Here is an 11,323-nt window from a genome sequence, read left to right as displayed (position 1 = left end):
GGGATAAAATTCATGGTTATTTAATTGGGTTGTCGTGGAGCATAAATGAGGTAATGTAAGGAAAACACCTAAAATAGTGCCTGGCACTTCATAAGTGCTCAGTAACAGGCAGATGTTCTTGTTGGCACTGACGTTGTGGTCTACCTTGCTCCTAATACCAACAACTCCTGCAATAACTGATGTTTAGTTTTAGGAAAAAAAATCAAAAGAAGGAAGTTAAGTCAATTTTTGTTTCTTCCTATTATCATGTTAACTTTTCTTGTCCTTTCGATTCACCTAGGCACATTCCTCATCCCACTAAAGGAACCCTCAGGATCTCTATCCTTACCAACATGGTAACAACGAAGTCAAAGACATTCCAGCCACTCTTCCAGAAAAGGGAAAAGTTGGATAGCCACTTAAGAAGGATCTCCAGGATGAAAATAAGCAAGATAAACCAAGCTGCCACCTCCAAAGTCAGCTTCAATGGCCATAGTTTGGTATTTGTGGATTCCAGCAATTCTGTGAGGATAGAGAAAAGGAGGAATAAAAGTTAAGGAAGCTGGAAACCGAATGATAGAGAATGATCACACTTAATAAACCACAGTTTTGCCCACTACTGTTCCATTTTTCTTTGAGTTTCTCTTCTTAACATTGTTGCTTCAACCTGTGAAATACAGGGAAGGACAGAACTGACCATAAAACATAGCCACAACTAATCTGTTGATATAGTTATGTCTGCCCAGCTACAAGTCACTTCCTATCCACTGTGGGGGTCACGCAGCCACTAAGAGAATACTCTCTTTAATTACCCCTACCTCCAACCCTCCACCCCCATCTACTGCACTGTTATCTCAGTCCCAAAGTTCACAAGAAAACAATGGGTCTTGAGAACAGAATGAAAATACAGGGCCATGAGATCTTAAGTACTTTATAACGAATGTAGAAACAAGCCAGAATCATTGGGGTATATCCAAGTATAACAATAAATCACCTGGTTCTGTTAGCTTCCTTTTAAAACTTTTCCTTTCTTCCCTGTCTAAAACTGGTTTTGTTCTGCAGAGCAAATTGAATGCATACTTCTTCTCTAGAACCCTATTATTTACTAATTGCTATTCCTTAATTCATTGCCTTTCTCTTTCAACCTCCTTCATCTCTTTTATATAATTAATGGATGTATGGCATGCTCTAGAAAAAAAAAAACTGAGATTAAAATAGGCTTAAAAGCTAAATAGAAATCAACATTGTGGTGCTCTGGCTTTAAAGTCATTGTGATGCTGAACTGGATCCAGACAAAAAGAACAGAGTCATACTTCAATCATCCCTAGAATTTTACAGAGGTTGGCCCCTTCTAAAAACCAATGGAGTTATGTTATACTTATTCCTACGCTTGTTTTGAGACAGAGTCTCACTCTGTCACCCAGGCTGGAGGAGTGCAGTGGCATAATCACGGTTCGCTGAAGCCTCGATCTCCCGGGCTCAAGAGCCTCTGGGTAACTGGGACCACAGGCACATGTTACCACGCCCAGCTAATTTTTTATTTACATTACTTGTAGAGATGGGGTCTCCCTATGCTGCCCAGGTTGGCCTCAAACTCCTGGGCTCAAGCAATCCTCCCACCTTGGTCTCTAAAAGTGCTGGGGTTATAGGCATGAACCACTGCACCCAGCACTCCTATGCCTATTTAGGCTCTGTGTTTCTTCCATAAATTTTCCTTTCTCCCACGTTTCTCTAAGATGGACAATTTTTCACATTTTAACATATATGAAATTAGGATGCCTTTTTTTTTTTTTGAGATGGTGTCTCGCTCTGTTGCCAGGCTGGAGTGCAGTGGCGCAATCTCAGCTCACTGCAACCTCCGCCTCCCAGTTCAAGGGATTCTCCTTCCTCAGCCTCCCGAGTAGCTGGGACTACAGGCATGTGCCAGTATGCGCAGCTAATTTTTGTATTTTTGGTAGAGATGGGGTTTCACCACGTTGGCCAGGATGGTCTCCATCTCTGGACCTCGTGATCTGCCGCCTTGGCCTCCCAAAGTGAGGATGCATTTTACAACCAGTGATGTGTCCCAGTTTAATTGGGCATGACTTTTATTTCTTCGTGGTAAATAGTGAATTTCACCATTGATGACAGCTTAGATTCAATAAAATACAATTTTTTTTCACTTAATAAATGCTAGCTCTCAGGAGCATGGGATTATATAATTAGAAAGAGCTGAGAACCACATTTGTGGCTGGAAAATAGAATGCTATCATTCTTATTCAGTTTTTGCCCTTGCAAAACAGGAACCCAAAGAAAGAAATGAAGTAAAATAAGGCTCTTGTGAAGCAGAAGATAGTTTTAAGTAGTTTAAAATAGTTTAAGTAGGGAAGTCCAAATTACAGAGGCAGTAGCACTTTTACTCTCTGGAAAAAGGAATACTTTCATAGAAGCTAAACGAACCCAAGGAAGTTCAGAGGAATGAATAGCAGAAATTGCCTCAGCAGCACAGAATATGCAAAAGTGACTGCCTCCACTCTACATCAAGTAATGTGTCCTCTCTGAAGATGAAAACAACTTTCTAAAATTCTTGGAATTTTTCAGGCTGCTATAGCAAGGCAAAGGAGTCTTAATGGAAATAGAGACCGGGAGCCCAGTGAAGTCTACTCAGGAATCTTAGCCAGTGTAGTGAAGTAGCAGTGAACATCTATGCATGAATATTCTTCTCAGGGTGACAGACAGTAGTCATTGGATCAAGCAAGTCAGCTAAAGATATAATTCTGCTTTACAGGGTAGAGTTCACCATCAACAGTCATCTATTTCTACTCCCTATTCTAGAAAAACAACAGTAGGTCACCTCACAGAATACCAGGTAAATTCACATTGGTTTCAAGGAGTCCGATATTATAGGTGAGAATAGTACACTGTAACAACAAACTGAGACGTAGATTTTGACATTTACACAGTTTTAATATTTTTAGTAATGTTTTGGCCAGTTATATCTATCATGAAGCAAGGAGCAAGGAACACTGATTTTTTTTTTTTTTTTTTTTTGAGACGGAGTCTTTCTCTGTCGCCCAGGCTAGAGTGCAGTGGCCGGATCTCAGGTCACTGCAAGCTCCGCCTCCCGGGTTCACGCCATTCTCCTGCCTCAGCCTCCCGAGTAGCTGGGACTACAGGCACCCGCCACCTCGTCCGGCTATTTTTTTTGTATTTTTTAGTAGATACGGGGTTTCACTGTGTTAGCCAGGATGGTCTTGATCTCCTGACCTCATGATCCGCCCGTCTCGGCCTCCCAAAGTGCTGGGATTACAGGCTTGAGCCACCGCGCCCGGCCAGAACACTGATGTTGAAACATAATTTTTTTCTTTTGAAATGGATTCTCACTCTGTTGCCCAGCTGTTATCTCGGCTCACTACAGACTCCGTCTCCTAGGTTCAAGCGATTCTCCTGCCTCAGCCTCCTGAGAAACTGGGACCATAGGTGCACATCATGATACCCACTGATTCTTGTATTTTTAGTAGAGATGGGGTTTCACCATGTTGGCCAGGTTCGTCTTGAACTCCTGACCTCAAGTGATCCACAGGACTAGGCCTCCCAAATTGCTGGGATTGCAGGCGTGAGCCACACGCCCAGCCAGAAATACAATTTCACGAACAGCATTAAAAATGATAATTCTGGCCCAGCGCGGTGGCTCACGCCTTTAATCCCAGCACTTTGGGAGGCCAAGGCAGGCAGATCATAAGGTCAGGCGAGCGAGACCATCCTGGCTAACATGGTGAAACCCCGTCTCTACTAAAAATATAAAAACTTAGCCAGGCATGGTGGTGGGCGCCTGTAGTCCCAGCTTCTCGGGAGGCTGAGGAAGGAGAATGGCGTGAACCCAGGGGTGGTGGAGCTTGCAGTGAGCAGAGATCGCAACACTGTACTCCAGCCTGGGAGAGAGAGCAAGACTCCGTCTCAAAAAAACAAACAGAAATACAAAAAAAGAATGATAATTCTGCAAGTTTAATCTCAAGATGATCTTCATCAGATTCTATATATTCCATTCATTTGACCAAAAACTTTATATAGCACATCAAGCCATCTCTAGGACTTTAAAAGTCAATGTAAAAAATGGTCACCTTCAGGAATACGCCCACCTTTGGGAAAAAATTGTAATGATATTATACTTAGGTTTTATTTTATTTTTGAGACAGGGTCTTGCTCTGTCAACCTGGCTGTAGTGCACTGGTGAGATCATAGCTTACTGCAGCCTCAATCTCCTGGGCTCAAGTGATCCTTCCACCTCAGCCTCCCAATACACTCAGTTTTTAATTTTAAGCAAGCATTGTCTACACTTGCGATGTGTTATTTTCTGACAAAGGCTTGCAAATGAGTCAAATCTTTTTTTCTTTCTCATTATTTAGAAACAAAATATGAGATTTTAAAAATACGCCAATTGATGCTTAAAGTACAAAACAGAATTACCAATATCTAGCTGTGGAAGTAGATTTTTTAAAGCCCTAACAGTTTAGATCACTTTATGATCTGGAAAAAAAAATTCTAAGCCTAAAAAAAGTCTTAATGTTTATCATATGAATTAGTCTGTTCAAAGAAATCTGTTAATCACAAATCATTTCCCTTTGCAAAATCCCTCCTCCCTCTCTACCACAAGAATAAGCTTAATAAGATAAAATTTCCATGAGCTTGACAGGTCATTTCCAGTCTGGCAATCTACTTATCCTCTGGCACAGTGATCATGTTGCATATTCAGTTAACTGTTTTAACAAATAGAACAGTTAGTGCTATTCTATTTTGATTCGTCTATTAGATCTAGGGCAGGGGTCCCAAGCCCCAGGCTACGGACTGGTACCAGTCCATGGTCTGTTAGGAACTCGACCGGCCAGGGAAAAGCGTGAAGTTAAGTTAGGCTGAGTGAGCCATTACCGCCTGAGCGTCCATCTGGCGTCAGATCCAGCTACGGGCATAGTTCGTCACAGAGGCAAGCCCTATTGTGAACGTGCATGCTGCGTACCCTTAGGAGAATCTAGTATGCTGGGAGGATCGGGAGGGGAACAGCCCTTCAGCCTGAAATCATCCCGCGCTACCGCATCCATGAGAAAACTGTGCTTTCCCAAGAAACCGAGGCCCCTTGATGCCAAAAAGGCTTGGGGACCACTGATCCAGGAATCCGGGTGTATATTTACTGATTATTTACTTCATCTCTAACGGCCTTAGCTATAACTGCCTAGCCGCTACAGGCCAGAAATACATGACAAGCAATCATACAATTAAAAGGCAATTATAAGTGACTTAGTTCAGAATCTTCAACATTATGAGGAAGAAATAAAACACCTCAAAGTATATAGTATACTGTACTGGGTCAGTGACATCAATTATTGTTGTATATTTAAATATCTTTGACCTCACTACACTAAAGGACTATCTTATTTTTTTGAGACAGGGTGTCACTTTGTCACCTAGGCTGGAGTTCAGTTGCATGATGGCTCACTGCAACCTCCGCCTCCCAGGCTCAAGTGATCCTCCCACCTCAGCCTGCTGAGTAGCTGGGACTACAGGCATGTGTCACCATGCCTAGCTAATTTTGTATTTTTTGTAGAGATGAGGTTTCTCCACATTAGCCAGGCTGGTCTCAAACTCCTGAGCTCAAGCGATCCTCCTGCCTCAGTCTCCCAAAGTGCTGGGATTACAGGCATGAACTACCATGCCTGGGCCCCAGAGATAAGCTTGTAGGGGACTTGGACCTAGAGGCAGATTTCTGAACTGGCTATAGGCACTGTACATTTCTGTTTAGGAAAATATCTATGTGACATAAACAGCCAAGAGCTTCATAACTATGCCCTTCTCTTAAATATTCCTCCTAGGCTGGACATGGTGACTCATGCTTGTAATCCCAGCACTTTGGGAGGCTGAGGCATGAGGATCTTTTGAGCCCAGGAGTTCATGACCAGCCTATGCAACATAGTGAGATCCTGTCTCTACAAAAAAAAAAAATCAACATAATTAGCCTGGTGTAGTGGCACGCACCTGTACTCCAAGCTACTCAGAAGGCTGAGGTGGAAGGATCAATTGAGCCCTGCGGGGCGAGGCTGCAACGAGCCATGATCACAGCACTGCACTCCAACCTAAGCAACAAAATGAGACTCTGCCTCTAAAAAATAAAGTGGTAGACTTCCCCACAAGAGTGAAAATGATACAAATGAGTAGTTCTACTGTCCTTTCATCATTTCTGAGCAGTTTGAGATTATCAACAAATGAGCTCATTGAGTTTGCAGACATCCTTATGTTTTGAATATGTTTCATATAATTTATTATGGTTTAAGAATTATTTCCTTTTAAGTAATTTTTTTGGCTCAGCTAATATCTTAGTTGTACCTATCTTTCCATACTTTGTGAGCTTTCTTATTTGTACTTAAATAATCTTTCTAAATATACCTGTAAAAATGTAAATCTTAGGCCGGGCGCAGTGGCTCACGTCTGTAATCCCAGCACTCTGGGAGGCCGAGGCGGGCGGATCACGAGGTGAGGAGATTGAGACCATCCTGACTAACACAGTGAAACCCTGTCTCTACTAAAAAATACAAAAAATTAGCTGGGTGTGGTGGCAGGTGCCTGTAGTCCCAGCTACTAGGGAGGCTGAGGCAGAAGAATGGCATGAACCCAGGAGGCGGACCTTGTAGTGAGCTGAGATCGCCCCACTGCACTCCAGCCTGGACAACAGAGCGAGACTCCGTCTCAAAAAAAAAAAAAAAAAGAAATGTAAATGTTAGACCGTTCACCAATAGGCACCAATATCTTTAACAGAAAACTAATTCAGGCTGGGCGCGGTGGCTCAAGCCTGTAATCCCAGCACTTTGGGAGGCCAAGATGGGCAGATCACAAGGTCAGGAGATCAAGACCATCCTGGCTAACACAGTGAAACCCCGTCTCTACTAAAAATACAAAAAAACTAGTCCGGGGAGGTGGTGGGCGCCTGTAGTCCCAGCTACTCCCGAGGCTGAGGCAGGAGAATGGCGTAAACCCGGGAGGCGGAGCTTGTAGGGGGTTGAGACCCGCCCCCCGCCCCCCCGCCAAGGGGACAGAGCAAGACTCCGTCTCAAAAAAAAAAAAAACAGGAAACCTTAATTCAAACAAACGTCAGGCTAAACTCACAACAGAAATAAAAGTGGTCTTCCCAAGTTCAGTTCCTTGTGGATTTGTTACATTGCTACATATTACTGCTAGTTTTATGTGTCTAGATGCTCTGTATCTAGTATACTCTTGAGAGCCCTCCAAATATTAATATTTCTTTTTTTTTTTTGAGATGGAGTCCAGTGGCATGATTTCAGCTCACTGCAACCTCCGCCTCCCAGGATCAAGCGTTCTCCTGCCTCAGCCTCCTGAGTAGTTGGGATTACAGGTACCCGCCACCACACCCAGCTAATTTTTTGTATTTTTAGTGGAGATGGGGTTTCGCCATGTTGGTCAGGCTGGTCTTGAACTCCTGACCTCAAGTTATCCAACCACCTTGGCCTCACAAAGTGCTGAGATTACAGGGGTGAGCTACCGTGCCCAGCCAATATTTCTAGATTTTATCAGTTGCATAAATCCTACTCTAGGAGGCTTAATATAATTGTCCTTAATATAAATGTCACAATTCAAATGACATTCAAAAATGTAAAATGATCAATTTAGAAAAAAAATTATTCCTACCCACTTCCTTTTCCCTTTTTTTTTTTTTCTTGAGACAGAGTTGTACTCTGTCGCCCAGGCTGGAATGCAGTGGCACGATCTCCGCTCACTGAAACCTCCGCCTCCTGAGTTGAAGGGATTCTCCTGACTCAGCCTCTTGAGTAGGTGGGACTACAGGCCGTGCCACCACGCCCGGCTAATATTTTGTATTTTTTCAGTAGAGACAGGGTTTCACCATGTTGCCCAGGCTGGTCTTGAACTCCTAAGCTCCAGCAATCTGCCCGCCTCCGCCTCCTAAAGTGCTAGCTAAGATTACACGCGTGAGCTGTCGTGCCTGGCCTCACTTCCTCTTTCATACAATGTCAGTTCTCACCTATTTCAACCATCAATACGATCGTATTCAAAAAGATCAGGAAGAGGATGAAGTTTTGAAGAGAGGACCTGTTGTCTCTTAAGGAAACGTACAGAGTGGAGTTCTTTCTGATTTATGCAGCTGAAATAGTAAGGGCAATAACATAACCAGTGAGAATGAGAAAATGGAGTTTGGGGAGCAAAAATAAGTCATTAGGCAGATCATCAACAGCCAGGACAAAATGAGTGACATGAAAGGATACACTCAAGGACCCATCCGGCCCACAAAGAAAGAGGTGGCCTCTGACTGTAGCGCACATGAAGCCTGCTCAACAGCCTCTGGGCATGTGAAATCCGTCCTACACGTTGAGGCTTTATAGAGAAGCGCACTAGCTGGTGTTGATCTCCCAACATAAGTTTCTTCTGGCGGGAAGGATCTACAACAAAATTAAAAGGGATAGTGGATAAATACAAAGAAAATAGAGCAGGTAGGGTTGGGGGCAGGGATATTGGTCAGATAATGGGTCCCCTAATGCCTTACTGCTGGTCCTTCTCTTCTCACAGCAACTAAGAATTCTGTTTGGAGAGAAAATGTACTGCTTATGACCAACACTGTCCATGCCCACAAAAGCAACAGGTTCACAAAGTCTTAAGTGTCTTTGACAGAAACTTTTCCAAATCACCCATGGCTAGTGGCTATCCTAGGCCTAAAAGTGAAAGACATGGATTCTATCTCCTCAGTTTTATTTACAAGCCCTTGATTTATCAAGTTTGGTAAACCAGAAACTAAGCCGACCTCCCCAGAATTTTCCACTCTTAAATGTAGAGGATGTGCATAGGAGTCTTAAATTTAAATTAGTGAAGAAATAGGCTGCTGACCAAGTAACTCCCTGATAGTATGCCGCGGCACAGCTTGGCTCAAGCCTTGCAAATGCTCGATGAGAGAGAAAGTATTGATGAGACGTGAACGAAAGGCATCAGCTCGGGGCAGCTGCATCTGCCCTTCTTGGTGGTAAGTGGTCATGTCTGCTAAGAAAATGTAAGCATCAAGTGTCATTTCATTCTTGGAGTTGCACCAAGGATCACAGGTCTTCTGTCCCCTCCACCCCACCCTCTTTGGCCTTAAGATTCCTTAATGTACCCACATTTAGGAACTAGGAGCAGTTGGGAAGAATAAACATTGTACTAATACTCAGGGTTTTTTTTGAAACAAAAGGGGCTAAGAGGCGTAAAGACATTGCGCAGTCGACCAAGTGGTCTCGCATCTTTACTTTGTGACGGCATTACTAATTAAAAGCTTATTAAAAAAAAAAAGTCCGGGCGCGGTGGCTCACGCCTTTACGTAATCCCAGCACTTTGGGAGGCCAAGGCGGGCGGATCACGAGGTCAGGAGATCGAGACCATCCTGGTTAACACGGTGAAACCCCCGTCTCTACTAAAAATACAAAAAATTAGCCTGGCATGGTGGCTGCCGCCTATAGTCCCAGTTACTCTGAATTACAGGAGGCTGAGGCAGGAGAATGGCGTGAACCCGGGAGGCGGAGCTTGCAGTGAGCCGAGATCGCGCCACTGCACTTCAGCCTGGGGTACAGAGCAAGACTCCATCTCAAAAACAAAACAAAACAAAACACCTCAATAAAAAAGGAGCAGCCACAAGGGCAGGGGCCCGGGACTGGACAAAGAAGATTCTGGGCCCCACCTGGGCCTGAGAGAATCGGGCAATGAGATGGAGTTCGGCGAGGACTTGGCCTGCCCATGAAAGAGAAACCAAGTGAAAAGAAATTGGACAAAATGCAAAAGCCTGACATTTTGAAAATGGGTCCCGTCCAGGTGTGTCCACCCCAACACTCCTTCGGGGGCTAGCTCCTTCTCTCCTCCATTCTCGCTTCTGGGCCTCACCTCAGCCCAGGTTCTCTTCGCCCACTCAGTCCCAACTTCACGCTTCCGCCTCCAGCTCAGGCGCCCCCTGGGCCCGGCTACCCCTACGCAGGACGAGCTCTGGACCGCCTCCCAGCCTCACTGCGCCCCATTCCCCGCCCCGCCCGACCCCCAGGTTTCGGCTCACCCCGGGACCCGGCCCTAGCTCCTGCCCCCTGCCCAGGACCGGGCCCAGCCACACTCTCCCAGCCACTCGCCGCCTCGGCCCCGCCCCGCACTCCGGCCACTCGGCGGTTACCAGCTGGTTCCACCCGCCCGACGCAGGCGCCGCGCAGCCAATCGGCGGCTGCCACACAGCGGCCCGAGCCGGGCTTGGGGGTTGGGACCTCCGGCTGCAGGTCCGCCTGGGCCAGACGCGCGAGCGCAGGCAGCCGGTGTGTGGTCGCGCGCACGACCTCCGCAGTCCCAGCCGAGCCGCGACCCTTCCGGCCGCCTCCACCCCACCTCGCCGCCATGCGCCTTCGCCGCCTTGCGCTGTTCCCGGGCGTGGCGCTGCTTCTCGCCGCGGCCCGCCTCGCCGCTGCCTCTGATGTGCTAGAACTCACGGACGACAACTTCGAGAGTCGCGTCTCCGACACGGGCTCTGCGGGCCTTATGCTCGTGGAGTTCTTCGCCCCCTGGTGAGTCCACTCTTTCGGGACGGGGGAAGAAGGGCCGGGCTGGGCCGAGGGCGAGGGCGCGGGGAACTGTTGGGCCTACGCAGCGCCGGCGCCCTTCATTCCTGTGGGCCCCTGCTGCGGCGGGCACATTTCTCACTACCGGGAGCTGGAGGCGCCTGGCCGAGAGCGGGGGAGTAGGTGCTGATCGGCAGAAGGAAAACCCGAAGGCTGCGCTCACGCAGGGCCTCATCCTCATCCTAGTGCTCTTGCGGCACTTCCTATTTGCAGAGGGTTTAGCCACCCCTTCCCCCAGTTCAATATGTAGCTATATCGTTTCTGCGTGAGTCAGTATTAACGTTCCTCCAGTCTACAGACTAGACATCCCAAAGCCTTGTAGTGGAAGCGGACGTTTCACCAAATGCACAAGTCCTGGATCCCTAGGGTATTTACTTTCCTCTTACCGTATCACACTGCACAGCCATTGGTTTCTAGCCAAGGTCACTGAGTGGCTGCAGAATGGTCGTAAGTGCTTTCTTAAGGCAGGTAATTTGTCCGTCACATGGTGTACAATTTCTCCCTTCAGCTGATCACTTACATTTCAGTACCGGCAGACACCTCTGTCCAAAAGAAAAGAGTAGGTGAACAAGAATAATTCCATCAGAATCTGTCCATATTGTCGGTTTTGATAGAATTTTAAAAAATGTCAAGACTCCAATGATAAAATAACCAATATTGATTAAATACTCCACTTTAGGGTGACTTAAGTGAACAAGGGTGTAAATTCCTTAGATAGAACTAACTCGAAA

At 46.0% G+C, this 11,323-nt stretch overlaps 1 protein-coding gene across 1 annotated transcript; it reads right to left on the bottom strand.

Moving 5' to 3' along the window:
• Positions 1-4: 4 nt before the first annotated feature.
• LOC108542692 (cation channel sperm-associated protein 2-like) lies at positions 5-10,470 on the bottom strand. Its single transcript, XM_017892788.1, has 5 exons — positions 10,046-10,470; positions 8,860-9,009; positions 8,235-8,417; positions 8,003-8,062; positions 5-501 (listed from the first exon to the last, which is right to left on the bottom strand). Exons 1-5 carry the CDS (start codon positions 10,371-10,373, stop codon positions 290-292), a joined length of 933 nt encoding a protein of 310 aa, XP_017748277.1. The 5' UTR covers positions 10,374-10,470; the 3' UTR covers positions 5-289.
• Positions 10,471-11,323: the final 853 nt, after the last annotated feature.

This window comes from Rhinopithecus bieti, unplaced genomic scaffold (assembly GCF_001698545.2).
Source record: "Rhinopithecus bieti isolate Rb0 unplaced genomic scaffold, ASM169854v2 scaffold_23808, whole genome shotgun sequence".
Classification (NCBI taxonomy): domain Eukaryota; kingdom Metazoa; phylum Chordata; class Mammalia; order Primates; family Cercopithecidae; genus Rhinopithecus; species Rhinopithecus bieti.
The sequence above is the reverse complement of the archived record's forward strand: the minus strand, read 5'-3'. Positions and strand labels throughout refer to the sequence as shown.